General features: G+C 41.3%; 1 protein-coding gene across 4 annotated transcripts; it reads right to left on the bottom strand.

Annotated features, from left to right (window-relative positions):
• Positions 1-458: 458 nt before the first annotated feature.
• ASB15 (ankyrin repeat and SOCS box containing 15) lies at positions 459-17,231 on the bottom strand. 4 transcript variants are annotated; one of them, XM_063134878.1, is made up of 10 exons: positions 17,088-17,231; positions 15,400-15,543; positions 14,377-14,429; positions 13,759-13,890; positions 12,413-12,571; positions 10,042-10,287; positions 7,771-7,942; positions 4,388-4,805; positions 2,239-2,392; positions 459-1,173 (listed from the first exon to the last, which is right to left on the bottom strand). In XM_063134878.1, exons 2-10 carry the CDS (start codon positions 15,519-15,521, stop codon positions 1,001-1,003), a joined length of 1,629 nt encoding a protein of 542 aa, XP_062990948.1. In that variant the 5' UTR covers positions 15,522-15,543; positions 17,088-17,231; the 3' UTR covers positions 459-1,000. The 4 variants fall into 4 exon arrangements, with proteins under 4 accessions (XP_062990948.1, XP_062990947.1, XP_062990946.1 ...); XM_063134877.1 differs by having other exon boundaries at positions 4,235-4,805; positions 10,042-10,284; XM_063134876.1 differs by having other exon boundaries at positions 4,235-4,805; positions 17,088-17,230.
• Positions 17,232-17,381: the final 150 nt, after the last annotated feature.

Below are 17,381 nucleotides of genomic sequence, written 5' to 3'. Positions count from 1 at the left end.
CACTAGCAGGAAAGCATTTTAATTAGAGATACTTATTGCTTTGTTAAATCTCTGCATCTAGTCCACACATTTTTTTACTATGCACACTAACCTCTCTTCGGTGGATATTTTGGAAAAGGAAATGTATTCCATTATTGCTTATCACAAACTGAGCATAGAATAGAAATGTGCAGAGCCCTCCACTATGCTGTGATATGTGTGATGAACAACTGTGTCAACAACCTGGAAGTTCCTTCCCTGCCACAGGATCTCCAGGTGAGGAAAACAAAGAGCGTGAGAGGGGAAGTGCAGATTTTATATGGAATCCTTTGTGCAAATATGAGAGGCTGCAGGGGCATCACACCTCACTCTGCCATAAAAAAAAAAAGCCACTGGGACCATTCAGCCCTTTGCCCCCATATAAAACTGCCTTTTGATGGATTGAATCCCACTGAAAGGACAATTAAAAAAATGTCATGGTTGAACTGATAGACAAGACCCCTGATGTGCATTTTTTGGATTTCTTACCGCCATACAAAAAGGGCTAGGTAACAGTTACAATCTCCTTAACGTTGCCAGGTTTTACATGTGCACACACACACACACAGCGAACATTGTAGCATGTATATTCAAATTAGAATATCAGGAATTTAATTGTGATATGTATTGAGAAAGGCAGTTCCTTCTTTGTACGAGTGCACATGTGTGAGTGTTGGAACCATGAGCCGAAGGAAAACAGCTACTAGAGCTGTTTGGCAAATGCTTAAGAGTTTGTGCAAGAGTTCACCCAGTTCACTCATAGGTCATGTTGGATAGCATTTTTCATGCTTACGATTGCGCACTTGGAGAGAACATCTTTTGCATTTGGTTTCAATTTTCTGATGCAGCGCTCAAGTAGGAAGGGCACCTTGGATCCATCCATGAAGGTTACCATTTTGACACCTTGATCCTCAGCACGGTAACTCCAAAGCATGTTAAGTTAGGTCTAACAGCAAAGTGGAAGTGTCAGCAATTCTGGCAATCATGCCAAATGGAGCTCCCTTCCATAAAGATCATAATCTTTGTATAGGATATATGCTTTAAGAACTGGTGGAAGAGGAAGCTTCTTCATTGACAGCAGCTTCCGTGTCCTCTCTGGTCCTATATATTTACGTATTTTCAGGCGGCACAAGTGCTTTAGTGGACGAGGACTCTCTAAAATACAAAAAACAAAGAGAGCAAGAGAGAGAAATACAATGGAAAATATATCCTATTCACTTCCTGACTATGTATGAGACAAAGCAAAATACAAGTCATGGTATGGCCCAACGCTATAGGCAACTCACTTAGCACATAGGTGACTGCTATGGTGACTGCTATGACATATGGCTGACAATGCAGCGTAAAAAAATCTTCACAGCAGGACTGCATAAGGGATGATTTGCTACAACTCATTTTTAAGAGGACAATACTTCCCATGTTGGCATTAGACAAATGGAGAAGCATCTTTTCAGTAGCATAAACCAAGGGTTGACAACCCAATCCCTTCAAAACTGCTGTTGTTGCTGCTGCTGTTGCTATTATTTAAAGACATCCAGAGCAGCCATTTTACCCTTTCTTGGCCCTTTTACTGGTCTGTCTGTACTAAAAAGCATGAAAGGGCTCAGAAATTAGCTTCCAAACAACGCTCCGGATACCTGTGTGTGTGTGTGTGTGTGTAGCACGAGGGTGGGAGGTGTCAAGAGGGCAAAACCTCCCAATGTTACCTACCCCTGGTTGTGAACATTCACTTAGACTGCCCTATAATTTAATGATTACGAGGTCGGGAGAAAACAAAAGCAACCATTCCCCTGGTTGCCATTCATTTCGATAGAATTTATTTCTTTTTCCACATTCAGGGTGTGGATAGTATTTATTTCTTTTTCCACATTTATTTCTTTTTCCACATCCTCTTCCACCTACAACCCGAGTTCCAACCAGATATATATATATATATATATATATATATATATATATATATATATATATCCTAAGATGCATCCCTCCAACTGTGTTCTTATCTATCTTTCGTTAGACAACTAGCAGTCCAACTTTATTCTCCTCATCCTTAACACACCTACATGGGAGTAAAATCTGTTTATTCTAAGTATATATGCTTAAGATCTGGAGATATTAGCAGAACACACTACTGTAAGTGGAATCAACTTGGCTGAGATACACAGTTATTATGTTATAGAAGTAAATAACAGAAATATTTCCAAAACAATACAATATATTTACCTAATATTTGTTGGATCTCTGCCCATTCCTTCTGGGTCTCCAAGACAAACCTAAGTTTTGGGCACAGAGGAACGTAATCCATGTAATCCACCAAAATACGAACAACGGATCCTACTAAATGTTTCATCCAAGAAACAGTCATAAAGTCACAGAACTGAAAGGAAACATATCCAGCAATATATTAAACTTCCTCTGAGAGTTAATAATATTGTGCAGAATTCACATATCAGAAGGCAAAACACAATGCAATAATCCAAATATTATGTCACTTTGCTTTAAAAGGCTGAACAAAACTCTTAAAAGGTTATAGTGTCATCTCATTTAGTTCTCTAAGGGTGCAATCCTATGCATTTTTAGAAAGAAAGAAAAATACTCATAAGATTGGCTAGGGAATACAGGGATTCGTACAATGTTTTCTGTCTAAACATGCACAGGATTGCATCTTAAATTCGTTTGGGAGAAATTGGGATGCCATGTTCTGAGATGAAAATCAATACATTATTTGATATCTATCAGTGTTTGTCCTATGGAAATCTCAGTCCACAAAGTAGTTAAACTAATATTGCATCATCATCATCATTTAAATTTATTAGCAAGAAGAACCTCCCAAAGTGGTCTTCTATCACTTTGGTGCTTCAAGAGCTCCATTGGCTGCTGGTGGCTGCTAGGATGCACTACAAGGTCTTAGTTAACTATGTATAAAGCCCTGCATTGCTTGGGTCTTGGATACCTGAGCACTCGCCTTTCTCTTGTGTCTCACCATTGGCAGACTCGCTCTCAGGAGCAAGGTGCCCTGACAGTCTCCCGCTACAAATTGGAATGTGCAGGGGCCAGGGCTTTTTCAGTGGCTGGCCCCCAGTTACGGAACAATGTGCCACTGGAGATTCGACAGGCTCCCACTCTCAATTGCTTCAAACGCCTTTGTAAGGCGTTTTTATTTTCACAAGAGTTTGGGGAGGGGGTGGTTTAAATTGGTTTGAGGGCTTTTAATGGTTTGAGGGTGAGGGTTTTAATGGAATTGTCTTAATGCGGGTTGAGGGTTTTAATGGAATTGTTTTATATGTTATTGTAAAGTGCCTCGATGCCAGAAATGGTGAGGCGGCGCTATAAAAATGCTTTAAATAAAAAAAATAAAAACCTATAGATTCTTGCAGTTAAAGTGTTATCTTATTACCAACAGAGAGGGCAAAAGCAGACAGATCTGCCCTTGCTAAGGCAACTCTCCCTTAATCTACTGACAGAGAAAGTCCAGCTCTCTTTGTTCCTAATAGCCAAGAGGCAACAAGGATATCACGCAGAGGTGTTGCCAGCAGTCTCATTCAGCTCCCACTGGTTCCACTTCTCATTTTTCAGTTGGGCTATCTAGTATCGCCTTCTTTCCCACATAGCACAGTGCATGCTGTTGTTGCTGTTACAGCAGTGAGTGGTTCTGCCCTTGGCTGTAGCCAGTGATAAAATGTGACACTTAGAATCATAGAATAGTAGAGTTGGAAGGGGCCTATAAGGCCATTGAGTCCAACCCCCTGCTCAATGCAGCAATCCGCCAGTACATATTATCCTATGTACTGGTGGGGTATCCCTTTTACCCAATGACGTCAATGGCCCTAAATAAAATTATTATTTAGCCTTGAATATAATTATGCCTCAAGTCATGTGTGGACAGCTAGACCAGTTGACAAATAGTATGTATGCATCCCTAAGCACCTTTATCAGCTGAGGAAAGAACACAAACCATGTGTCAACATTTTCTTCTTGCGACAGGCTTTAGCTAGCAACTTCGATCTCAGTCTACACTTGACCTTTGTCATCATGGTTAAAAATAGGGAAAGGGATGCGTATTCATACGGATCTTAGTCCTTTGCTCTAGTTCCTCTGGAAGCAGGCAGTCCAATCATAGGGAATTTTTGTGATCATAAGTCCAACCCAAAATTCTGTGCTTAAAAATGTTGATTAAGAATCGTTCAAAATGGGGGAAAAAATCAAGGAATGTGCTTACTGGATTGTCTTTAATCACACATGATGTCCACCCTGGTAACACTTCTTCCTCCGGAGTTGACCACACAAAAGAATTCCCAAAGATGTCCCCATGCATGCAGTCAAAACACAGTTCCACATCATATCCGTGGTTCAGCAGCATCCTTAGCATTACCTCATCATTCAAGGCATACTGAATGGCGCTGGGAAAATGGGTGTCATTCACAAGGTTAAAGTAGCAGTTGACATTTGCTCCATAAGAAAGAAGCAACCTGACAATTTCGTGATTGCCAGCTCTCACTGCCACAAGAAGACAGTTGAGGGGGTCTTTATTTGGGTCTGCGCCAGCTTGCAATAACACCTCCGTTGAGAGAATGTCGTTGTTGGAAACCGCAAAATAGAGCGCTGTCTTCCTCTCGTCATCGTAACTTTGCGAAATGTATTCTGCCAGGAGGGCATTGACATCGAAGTCATTTTCAATTAGAAGGCTTAGGCACTGTGGGTTTTGGCCCTCCGCCGCAGAGTGAAGGGGACTCTGTCCACTTTTCTTGATTGCAGTTTTGGACGTAACTGGAATAAGGAATTTCAAGGCCCTACGAAAAAGTCAATGCACACAAATTACAATCAATAGCTGCTTTTTATCGATGCAAATTACAATCAATAGCTGCTTTTTATCGATGCAAATTACAATCAATAGCTGCTTTGCCCCCTCCCCGCTGGAAAAAATCCTGCAGACACTCATGGTCGTAAACAGTGTAAAATCTCTGCCCCATCCCACTTCTTGAAAATGGCTGGTTTTCTTTACAATTGGATCTGGGTAAATGTTTGATTCAAAATTGCTAGGAAAGCCAGGGCCACAAGTTACCCCAACTTGAATGACAAAGAAGACGTGTGTCCCTGTTTTAAACATCAAGCTTTGCCATTTTAGCTTTTTCTTCTTCTTCTGACCAAGCTCCCAAATATGGTAACATGAACCTCCACAACTGTCATAACGTGAAATATCAGATAGTGATAGTTATTTTAAAGTTTGCCACTCATAATGTGTAGTCATTAAAGGTCCATTGAACCTCTTCCTTCTTATTCTTCCCCTTTCTCTTCACTCCAATGGGCATTGATTGTGAATCTACCTACGTTGCTTATATTGGCTTCTGGATCCCGAACGAAACCTAGCTAAACATCTGCATACGTGTGTGCATTATAAGGAAATTGTAATATTCACTATTAGAACACTTGCAGGTGACTGGTGGTGATATCCACAGGGTGGCATGCCAGGGATGCACATGACAACTAACATGGACCTGAGCCTAACACTGACTTAAGAGAACGATAAGGAACAATGGGTAGCGGTCCCAACTATTAAATGCCTTAAATGCATCCAGTCATCTTTAATCTGACAGTGTGATTCTAGAGATCAGAGATTCTAGAGATCAGAGTTTGAAAGTGGTGAATGCCAGCAATGCTGATGTCATTTGCTGCCCCCCCCCCTTTTTCAGGCATCCTAGTTCCTTCTGACTTAGCTGCAACCCTCACAGTAGCTGGAGGGAAATGAATGTTCCCAGCAAAAATATAGTGTTCCCAGTCATAATACAAAGTATTTGTAGTGACTTGGTCTTCAATAGGTAATTAAGACCCACTATCTTAACAAAACACTTGTTCCAATGGAGCTGAAACCTGCTAGAACCTGTTTGTTGATATGGACAAGCACAACTGCCTGAATTTTTGGACTTTCCTTGGTGCCAAGTTGGTGCTGGGTTCCACCTAAACACCGCAATTTCACTTACTCATGGTGGCGTCAGGTAATCCCCATGCCAAGGAGGGAGCACAGAGTTTCCAGAGGTCATGCGGATACTGGAAACACACCCACCCACGCGCTCTTCTGCCAGGACCACGACCACCCAGGATCGGCCATGGAGCGAGGTCAGACAGTGGAAGAGCCAGGGTGACCTCACTCCCACCGAAAAGGTCAGGGTAAGTACCCGACTTTTTTTTTATCATGCAGCTTCATGGAAAAGTCCCATAAATGGCGGTGAATCTGTGCCTGCATCATATAACTGATGCAGCGCCAATTCACAGCCACTGCGGGGCTTTGAGCGTGTACAGACAGACCCCTTGCGAGTGTGGCTATGGGCACTGTCATGATGAGCACCTGCACATCCACATTTACCACCACACCACTGACAAAGTATGATAAGAGCGCATTGTAACCAAACCTGGTATTTATTTATTAAAATATGCGTATACCACTCTGTATCTAAAATAGATGGTGAACATAGGAATAAAACAGTAAAGATAAAAAGATTAAAACAGCACATTAAAATTCTTCAATTTAAAACAAAGTACCAATAAAACGGTGGCTGGTCAGTTGAGGAATGCTTCCTGGAAAAGAGTTGTTTTCAGGAGGTGCCAGAAGTAGCACAGTGATGGCACCTGCCTGACCTCCAGGAGCAGGGAGTTCCACAGAGAAGGGGCTACCACACTAAAGGCTCTTCTCCTGGCGGATTCTAATTGAGCCATAGGTCCATGTGGAACCACCAGGAACATGCCTTCTAATGACCTCAGTGACCAGGCAGTTTGGTAAGGGAGAAGGTTCTCTCTCAGGTATCCTGGTACCAAGCTATTTAGGGCTTTGTACACTAGCACCAAAACCTTAAAACTGGCCGGGTAGCCAATAGGCAGCCAGTGCAGTCCCCTCAGCAAAGGAGTTACTTTCTGAAAAGGGGCAGCTCCTGACAAGAAGCAAGCTGTGGTGTTCTGCACTAGCTCTAACTTCTGGAACAGCTTTAAGGGCAGCCCCACACAGAGCGCATTGCAGTAATCCAGTCTTGGGGTTACTAGCACTTATACCACTGTGGACAAGCTATCCCTGTCCAGGAAAGGCTGTGGTTGACAAGTCAGCCAAAGCTAGTATTTAGAGATAGGCTGGGAAAGAAAACATATTAATTAAAAACACATAATTAACAGTGCAGTCTTACACTTGTCTCCTCAGAATGGGGCTTACTCCCAGGTAAGTATGAAAAAAAACTAGTTTTAGACTGTGAGCTTCTCTAAGGGCTTCATCCAATGAGGGGTTTATTGCACGCTCATTACTGGGCACTCACGGAGTTTGCTCAGGTCCCTCACATGACGTTGTCTGCCTCCCGCGTGCCTTCCGCCCCTTCTGGCCTTCCTTGCGTGACAAAAAAACTCCTCATTAAGTCCGATGTTTTTTTAAAAACTCAGTATTGCTGCTGTCTCCTGCTGTGTGCAGGAGAAGCAGCATGATTAGACCTGCCAACTGAATGGGCCTCGTGCTCGTTCTGTACTTCCTCTTTTGAAACAGGAAGTAACTGAGCAACAAAAGCAAGCGGAGAAGCAACGGTAGGGAGTGTGTTTTCCCACATGTGATGGAGTTCTAAATGGGGTCCTTGTCTTCTTCTTATGATTCTGTTACCCTGTAAGATGCCACATACATTGATCATGGAATATAAAAAAGAAAATTGTCATCATCGTTCGTAACGCTGTATTGCAACCTCTCACACAAATGTCTTGGGCTAGGAAAGATGCAGGCAATATACTCACAGATAATGCCCTTCGTAGGCTGCTCTGTGTATAGGGAGGTGTCCTGCCTTAGTGGGCAAATTACCACTTCCCCCATATTCCAACAGCAAAGCTATACAGTCTGGATTACCACCTCCAGCTGCATCGAAGAGTATGGACGAGCCATCGTCTGCTGTAGCAGAAACATCGCCACCTAGTGGAGGAAGACAAGCTAGCCAATTAATCCAAAGGAAAAGGATGAAAATGCTCACATCAACAAGACCAGGAATTCCTTACGCTGTATATATTATTATTATTATTATTATTATTATTATTATTATTATTATTATTTATTATTATTATTATTATTATTCCCTAAAATTACAATAAAAAATAAAAAATGAAGAACTTAAAGAGTCAAACAGGAGGGATCTTCCAGTGGAGGCTGGTGAGATGGTGAATCTGCTCTGGGTTTCAATCACAACTTTAACGGAGCTTTCCAAGGTCCACCTTGGACAGTTCCTTTAGAATTCTGACTTGTTCTGACAGAAACCTGAAGAGGATTCATTACCCCACTGACATTGGAGCCACCAGCCTCCACCGGTATCTCCAACTTTATGTGATGATCGTTTACTTGTCTTCAGTGGCGCCATTAGGGCAGGCCTTTGGGGCAGAAGACTGGGACTCCATCAGTCGAAAGACCAGGAAGGCAGCTGGGCTGGCTTACCACATTTTGAAGTACGTAAAGTAAAACATATTGCCATCAAAGACAGCAGGGTGTAAGGCCATTAAGTCCAGAGACTTGCATTACCTAACTGAACTACTGCTTGCGTTTTAAAGGCAAACACAACTTTTTGCAGGATTTGACCATCTATTCTAAGCTTATCTCCAAATGTCAGCGGCTGGCATTTTGGTTTGTTTTAGCATTTCTGCCAGGTTTATACAGGCTAAAAGCTCCTTAGCTTTTGCTTCGTGCCAGTGGAATTCAAAACAACAACGTTCTCATCCATTTCTTGTTGCCTTCATAAAAATCAAATGCGAAGAACTAAAACAAAAAAGAAATGTCCTCTACAAAGTTCTTTTGTGGTAGGGTTGCCATCTTAGAGAAGGTGGGCATGTCTTATTTGAGTATTTTTGAAAGCAATCCTATGTCCCCTAAGCATAGGATTGTCAGGGGCGGGGAGCATAGGATAGTTTGAATTCCTGGATCTGAGGTTAGACCCAGGAGTCCAAGTTCCCCTCCCCGTTGCAGCTGGTGCAGAATATATCAAGCTGGCTGAATGTCTAAGGTTGCAAAAGCTACCTCAGAGAGGAGGGAAAAGGGGTGTTTCCATGGGAGGGGAGGAGACTGAGGAGGCCAGGTTGTAAAGAACCCTCTGGCCTCCCCGGCCTCCTTCCCTGTCACTCTGTAGAGTCCCAGCTGGTGCATGTGGACCTGCAGGGGGGTGGGCGGGCGGGGGGGGGGAAGAGAAATCTGTTCATTCCCTTGGTGGACAGACAGCATTGAGAACAATCCACTACATTTAGTTTTTAGAGGATGTAGAAGGGTTCATCGATACTGTGATTTTTAATAATTTTATATGTAAACCCCTTAGAGATTTTATTGTATTAAACAGTATACAAGTATTACTGTTAATTCTAATAAAGGCTAGTCTATAAGACAGCATTTTCTCCTACTTCAAGATAGCACAAGTGAATTATTCTACTATACCAGCACTATAACCCTGTGAGGTAATTTCAATGACTTGCCCAAAGCCAGAGAATTTGATGATTGAGACCTTAATGCAGCTTTCTCCAACTGGTACCCTCTAGGTGTGTTGGAATGCAACTCCCATCAGCCCCTACCAGCATGGTCATGGGGCAGATGGGAGCTATAGTCCAACACTTTGAGGGGGCAATGGAACCCAGTCTTATCCCGTCTGTCCATCCTTCTATCCAGTATACTACACTGACTGTCGCTGATGGTTCTTTATGGGTATTAAAAGCAAAGAAATTGTGTTTAGCAGGTCTTAGTTGGGTGGAAACAAAAGTCAAGCAAACTTTTATTGCTTTTGGCCAATGGCTATTGCAATATACCATGGAACAGAAAAAAATATTTCAGAAATACAAGAAGTGGGAGGAGAGGACTTAAGAAGATCCTGGCTAAGCATCCAGAGTATATTTTGGTAAAGTGATGCTAGGTTTCAATTGCCCAGATAGATTTGTGGAGGGAGAAGGCTCATAAACATCTTGAACCAGGTATGAGAAAAAGAGACAGACAACCTTTGTTATAGCGGAAGATGCTACCTGTTGAAGTACAAATACTTAACCCACCTTTATGAATTAGATGCTCCAGCACATCACAGTGACCATATTCAGCCGCTGCGCCTAATGGAGTTACCCCATATCCATCTCTCAGGTGTACGTTCCCACCATTCTTGAGAAGAAGAACGACAATGTCATTGCGACCCTGTTTTGCCGCTTCATGCATAGCTGACCATCGTTTTACACATGGCTGATTGATGGTGCAGTTGTATTCAATCAGAGTGGAAGCCATTTCATAGGAGCCCTGTCTTACTGCTTAAAAATTTAACAGACAAAAAAAGAAAAAAGGAAGATGGCATTCTAGATGTTATGCTTAAAAAGAACAAATTGTCATTTGCGTAGTAAAGTATTACTTTGTTTTTAATGAATGAAGAAACACGGTAAATGAAAAACTGGGCTTAGTTCAGAGATTTCCATGCAATTCAGAATTCAACAACATTTTCAGATTTACTATAAAAATCTATATTGGCAATAAGAAATTTTACAAGGGTTCTAGTTCTAGAGCTAAGAAATTTCTTCTAACTTATTTGACAAATACAGTTCCTGATAACAATGAAGAATTACTATTTTACATGGTTATAGCTACGGATTAGAGTGAGTCTCTTACTGGAGGCAGAACCAAAGTCCTGACAATCAAGGTTGAAAAAGCAGGATCTGGAAATAAAGGCCAAATTAACAAGTTGTAATTGAGTCAAGGGATGGCAACAGAGAATAAATAATTTGAAAGGAAACATGTTATTTAGAAATTATTTGAGTTGATTTTCAAGACAAATCATTTCTTCCAATAGAGAACTTGGGTGGCTGAGTATCTACCAGTCTGGAAGTGAAAAGGGACTGGCAAAGTAGTGGTTTCTACCCACTCAGGTGACTCACCAGGTATGCAAAAGTATATACATTTGTAAATTAAAAGAAAAATAATGTTTAGCATGTTATCCTTTGAAGGAAGAAAAGGGGGGAAAGCAAGAAAAATGTTTATTCAAATGTAAGTTCCACAATATTCAATGAAGCTTACTCCCTAGGAAGTGTATTTAGGACTGCAGCCTTTAAAAACACCATCATCAAAAAAGCTCTGTGAGCATCCAGGACCTTTGAACTTCCAGGAATGCTGGGACCATAGAGAAAAGCAAAGACAAGATAATTACTCATTGGCTGAAGAGTAAGCATCAGGGTTCACATCGAATGCTGACGACGGGGACTGCTATCATTATTGCAACCATTTGATATGTGTTTTGGGGAGTGCAGGAACATTCTGCTGCCGAAGCATAGCTATGCTCAAATCTACTGATTTTTCTATTTTCCTTTATTCTGTGGACAGTTCTCAGGTCTGCCAGGGGAGCAGGGAAGGATTTATAAAAACTGGAACTGGACAGGCTGTGCAAGCCTAGAAATGAAGTCTATGGTTGAGGGCAGTTGAATTCAATTAGCAAGTCTAGTTTTTCCAGGTGTAAATAGCAACTGTGGGGGGGGGGGTGCGCGCTTGGACTGAAGCTACAGTGTGCAAAACAGGAAATTAACCCATTTCTCCCACACCATGATCCTGATGAAAACTGCCCCTCTGCAGCTGCTATTAGCCCCAGGAAGATAGCCTCCACTGGTGTTAGTGGAAGCTTACCTCACAGGGCTAACAGTAGCTCCAGAGAGGGGTTGATGATTTTCATCATGGATGCATTGTGTGGGGTGGAAAGGGTTTACCCACCTCACTGCCCACCATGGTCCTGATCCTCATTGTCTTCCATGGTTAGTTACTTACATTGATTGCTCTCTTGTGTTTGTTTGTATATGATATCGTCACCTTCCAGGACCTCTCCCATTCTTTGCAACCCCTTTCCCAGCTTCTTTTTAAGATCAAGGAAAATGTGGTATTATTTAGAAATGGAGGAATTGGACTCTTGTGGATTTGCACAATTCCTATATAACACAGTGCCATCTAGTGGTTGTGTAATGAAACATATAGAAAGGCAGAGAAAGAAACCCCCCAAGAAAAAAAGCACGTGTAAAGAACCAATCCTGCCAAGAATCCGGAAGATGAAGCCTTGAAAAAGCTGCAGGTTAAAAGCCTAATGCAGAAAAAACCCTTTAGTGTCTCTGCAATTGAAGAAATACCCCAGTCTGAAATGCTTGTCCCTTTGTCTTCCTGTATAGGTGTATCTGTGTGTGTGTGTGTGTGTGTGTGCGCGCGCGCAAAACGAAAAAAGATTAGTACTGGGACAAAAAGGAATTAAGACTCAAAGTAAAACAAAACAAAATGTTCAGCAGACAATGGACTGATTGCTCATGCAATTAAAGGTTTGTGTGTTCAGTTTCCAGGTTTCCTTGTGATGTTCAGCTTTCGTTTCTGGCAAAAAACTAAAACATTGGAAGCCATTAATAAAGTAATTACCTATCAGAAGAGGAGTTTCTCCTTTTCTATTAGTGGTATTGGGCCAGACTCCTTTTGCTAATAGCGTCCTGACATTCTCCACATGGCCGGATTTGGCTGCCAAAGTTAACGGTGTCTCTCCATCACACGTTTTATATTCCCACATCGATTTATAAGACGCTAGATTTAATTTTAAAAACACACACACATACAGTAAGTTTATAAATTCTACAGTTGTGAAAATACATGTGAATATTATTTTAGAAATTTTAAAGCTAGCTTATCAATCAGACTCATGAATACACAGACACACATATGCATCAGCCATAGGCTACTGCAATAGAGAACATATATGCATTGAATACATGCTTTTAACCTAAACAAAACCGGCTCCCTGGATGTGACCTTGCTCATATAATATAATGCTGCATAGTTGGCTAAATCCAATGTTATGTGAGCGGACTTCTGCTCAGGCAATGGGAGTTTCCTTTACCTTCCTTCCCTTTCACAGCCTCCACATATGCCCCAGAGGGTCTCCTACTTGGGTCCATCTTCCATCAACCTGTTCTGTTTGCACAGTAGTGAGACCCACTGTTTCCTTCCGGGACTCCTGGTTATTAGCTTTCTGGCCTCCTCTGGCTCCCTTCTTTTTGTACCATCACAGCTTAACTGCAGACATAAATTTACTTTCCCATCCCTAGCCTTTGAAAAAAAAAGTTGGGCAACTTGTGGCCTTCCAGATGTTTTGGTCTACAACTCCCAAGATCCCTCACCATGGGCTATGCTTACTAGAACTGATGGGAGTTGTAGGACAAAATATCTGGAAGGCCCCAAGTTGCCCACCTTTGCTCTGAGCCCACATCCAGGTTCTAATTAGGCTTACATAAGAAGGGCTATGCCAGATCAGACCAAGGATTCATCTAGTCCAGCACTCTGTTCCCACAATGGCCAACTACCTGTCGACCAGAGACCCACAAGCTGGATGTGATGTAACAGCACCCTCTCATCTATGTTCCCCAGCAACTGGTGTATACAGGCATACTGCCTCTGTTTCTGGAGGCTTTCTGGTGCCCACCTTCTGACCTAGATTCAGACTGTGCTTCCTGCCTATCCAAGTTAACTACTACCCTTGAATCTTGTCCTAAGATCATTTTCTTCTACACTCATGTAGACATAATATACTATCAAAGAATACCTTTTTACATACAGTTGAGAATCCAGACAATCTTTGGACTAGAATATATATATATATATATATATATATATATATATATATATATAAATCCTGGAAGCCCTGATCCTATCATGCTTTAGATCTGTATATTTTCCATCTCTGCTAACATATCTGAAACTCTGTGCCAACTTACCATCCAATATTACTTCAAGTATTTGCTGAATTGGCTGCATGGCAGCTTCATGTATAGGAAACCAACCTCTCTCATCAGCCTCATCCAAAGCATATTTGTATTTCACATAGTTTTGCAGATCAAATACTTGGCCTAAAAGGAAAAAATAATAGTTCATTGTGAAATAAAACAAATGATCACCAGATGCCCATGAAGAGCAACGGTTGTCTTTCAAAAACAAGGAAGTCTTGTAGCACCTTAGGGACTAATTAATATAGTATGGCATAAGCCTTCATGAATTAGTGTCTACTCCATTGGATGAATGATGAGTTATCCTTGGTTGGCAGGTCTATATACAGATGGTTGCAGAGCAGCCTTGCCCTACCTGGGACCTACCAGATGTTTTGGACTACAACTCCCATATGCCCAGCTAGTATGGCCAATAGGCTGGGAAAATGGGGAATGTACTCCAAAACAACTGGAGGGTACAAAATTGGGGAAGGCTGGGGTTAAATGGCAAAGAAATGCAAGAATACAGTCTGTGATCTTTCACAATTAAGGTTTAAATGTGGAAAAAAATAACCCAAGTACAGTGATCATTCCAAACAATAGTAAGAGATAGTAATAAAATACTTGTACCTTCTCTTATGGCAGCTACAAGTTTCCTGTTTTGATCACTGACTGGTAAAAACCTATTGAAAGGACGATAGAAGAGACAAAATATAATAACATCTCACATTTACGGAGCACTTGCTATTATCACATTAAATATACTTGCTGATTTAAGACTATAAGAAGAGTTCTGCTGGACCAGCCCAAAGGCCTATCTAGTCCAGTATTCTGTTTCCATAGTGGCCAAACAGATGCCTAAGGGAGGCCCACAAGTGGGACATGAGCGTAATAGCACTCTCTTGATTGTGTTTCCCAGAAACTAGCATTCAGAGGCATACTGCATCTGATACTGGAGGTCCTATATGTCTGTCAAGACTAGGAGCTATAGCTTTCACAGCCTGAATCTTAAGAATGGCTGGAATGCTTTTGGTAGGGGTGCATTTCTGTGCAATCCCTAGTCAACACAAAGGGCAGGGGCATCCAAAGGAAAGCATTACTACATTTCTCTGCACTTGGGCTCAACATGTCTCCAAATTGTCCTATTGCGATCGCATTTGCAATCAACCAACGGTGCCTTCTCACTGCTGTCTCTATGGCGAGTTTAGAGGGCATGGTGTTCAGAGAAGCCTTTTCAGTGAATGCTGCACATCTTTTGGATGGGGTGTAAGGCCTAGTATTTGGGGCTGGTTTTGGAGATCAAGCTTGAACCAAAAGAAGGTTGGCTATGAGTGAATTTTATCCCTCTTGAATGGGTTTTTATATATCCCTTAAAATGTATTAATACCCACCCAAAACCATTAGTACCCACCCAAAACCATTTCAAGTGAGTGAGGCAGCCTATAAATTTAAATAGTAAACAACAACACCAGACCCTATAGCCCAACTTGCTGAATAAGTAGGGATGACACCCAACAACAAAGCCATTGCTAGCCTTCTAGAGGAATCAAAACAATAAAAGAAGCACCATAGATATTGGAGAGATGGTGGGAAAGATGTATTGAGTTATTCAGGGTTTATAGCACCAGAAATTCAGAACTGGGCTACAAATACCTTGCTTCATGATTGGGGGAAGACGTTTGCCGATTCCTTTCACTTTCAAGGGACTCCTGGATGCTAAATTGAACTGCGAAACCAGTGAGGTGGTCTTCATCAGAGTCCTCATTTCCTTCCATTTTAGGGGCATATGTTAATGAGCTGCTTTCAAACCACAAAAAAAGAAAAGGAAAAGAAAAGGTCACATTTTGACATAACTGTGCCAGATGCCACTCGAATGCATTAGCAGTGGTTTAAAAGACAACAGCAGGATTAAATGTCATCTACCTTCTATCTGTCTATATAAACGGAAGTGTTTGTATTTCCTCAATGGACTCGAAAACAGTACATCCGATTGTTATGACACTTTCAGGAGTTGCTGAATCTCCCAATTCTGAATTCTAAGGATGTGAAGTTTACTCCTATGAAGAACTCTTTTTAATAAATAAAAACACCACTGTGACATCTCTTTTCCCATCCAACACAGGACTTTGCTTTGGCCACAATAATTTCCATAAATAAATAAAGCTTCTTTGTAATTGTACATCTCTTAATTTTTAGCACTGAAGAATATGGCTTTTTGTAGGTCATAATGTATGTGAATCCCCATCCCCATTCGGACTCCTTTATTCAGGAGAGTTTTTTTTTAACATAACCAACTTTTAAAAGTAATAATCACATGGCAGTTGAATATCTACTGAAGTGGTTAGCACAAAACAATATGGATCTTTTGTCCCACTTCTCCAAGCGCTGAGAAGTTCCAGAGAGCACAGTGCTTCCACAGGGTTGATTTCTTCAGAAGGAGGTCACTGGTGGCTTATTAGCATTTTGTAATATTTGCATTTATTTACAAACATAAGCATAAGTAGAGACACAACTTAAACACCCCAACAGACAGCCAAAATCAACTTCTCCCATTCCAGATCTCTAGGGAGACAGCCAGGATGCTAAGATGTTTACAGAGTCCAAACTCAGTTCTCTGTTTCTTCCTCTGCCTCACTCAAACTGCAGCCTGTTCTTCTTTCACACCACACATTGGGGTGTGGGGTGGGATTATCCAAATCAGTCATCTCATCTGACCATCACCTAGTCTTCTCAGCTCCCATGGAGACACATAACTGGAACAGAATGGGCTCTCAACACTCTTTTGCCAAGTTCAGGTAATGCCTCAGGACAATGCACATTGACTGTGCACCCCACAGAAATCTGATAGCAAGCGCATAACACCATTGTTCCATTTCTCCTTCAAACTGATTTTAAAATATATCAAACGTTTGTGTTCTTGTAATTTAGAACATTCTTATAACTCAGCTAATGCTAAGCACTTCACAGATTTCAGTGAGAGAGGATATTTTTAAAAATAAAATTGCCCCAAGAGTAGTGATTGGCCACAAACATTTTCAATACTCAGAACAGGACATTCTATGTACTAAGGTGATGTTAATAATAAGCAAAGTGGATAGGTTTTTTAATGTGAAAGGGATGAAATCTGTTAATCTGGGGTGATTAACGCATAAGCAAACTAAGCACCCTTAGCTTCATGATAATAGAGACAGTAATAAACATGCAGGCTTTGATTATTCATAGCAACGCAATCTATCATTAACCACAATCTCTGTTTGGATTTACTCCTAACATAGTACTCCTAGTTTTAAGATACCACCATTAGGTTAATTAGCAATCTACAGATAATGGGAGTTTCTCACCTTTTCAAAATCTTGCCATTGTTTCATTGGGCCCTGAATTTCAAACATCCAGGCATAGGCCTTGTGAGCGGTTGGGTCATGTGGTATTTCTAAAATTAACTACACAGTTGGTAGTTAAATTAAGGTCTGACCTTATACAACTGAAACACAAGCAGCCTGCAGGAAAGTATGACACACGATTGCTCTCAAATCTCATCAAAAGTAATCTGTGGTGTGACTGGTATAATAAGACGATCTGCGCCCTGATTGGCTCAGCCATCTCTCTTTAAGAAAACAAATAATCTATCATCTTAA

This window comes from Elgaria multicarinata, chromosome 9 (genome assembly GCF_023053635.1).
Source record: "Elgaria multicarinata webbii isolate HBS135686 ecotype San Diego chromosome 9, rElgMul1.1.pri, whole genome shotgun sequence".
Lineage (NCBI taxonomy): Eukaryota > Metazoa > Chordata > Lepidosauria > Squamata > Anguidae > Elgaria > Elgaria multicarinata.
The sequence above is the reverse complement of the archived record's forward strand: the minus strand, read 5'-3'. Positions and strand labels throughout refer to the sequence as shown.

Bases quoted from the DNA above. Each gene is read 5' to 3' on its own strand.
- ASB15 (XM_063134876.1), bottom strand. From the start codon at position 15,521: ATGGAAGGAAATGAGGACTCTGATGAAGACCACCTCACTGGTTTCGCA. The intron at 14,430-15,399 runs GTATTTGTAGCC...TCCTTTCAATAG, and splicing joins TCCCCCAATCATGAAGCAAG to GTTTTTACCAGTCAGTGATC. The intron at 10,288-12,412 runs GTAATTACTTTA...TAAATTTTTAAG, and splicing joins AGAAACTCCTCTTCTGATAG to CAGTAAGACAGGGCTCCTAT.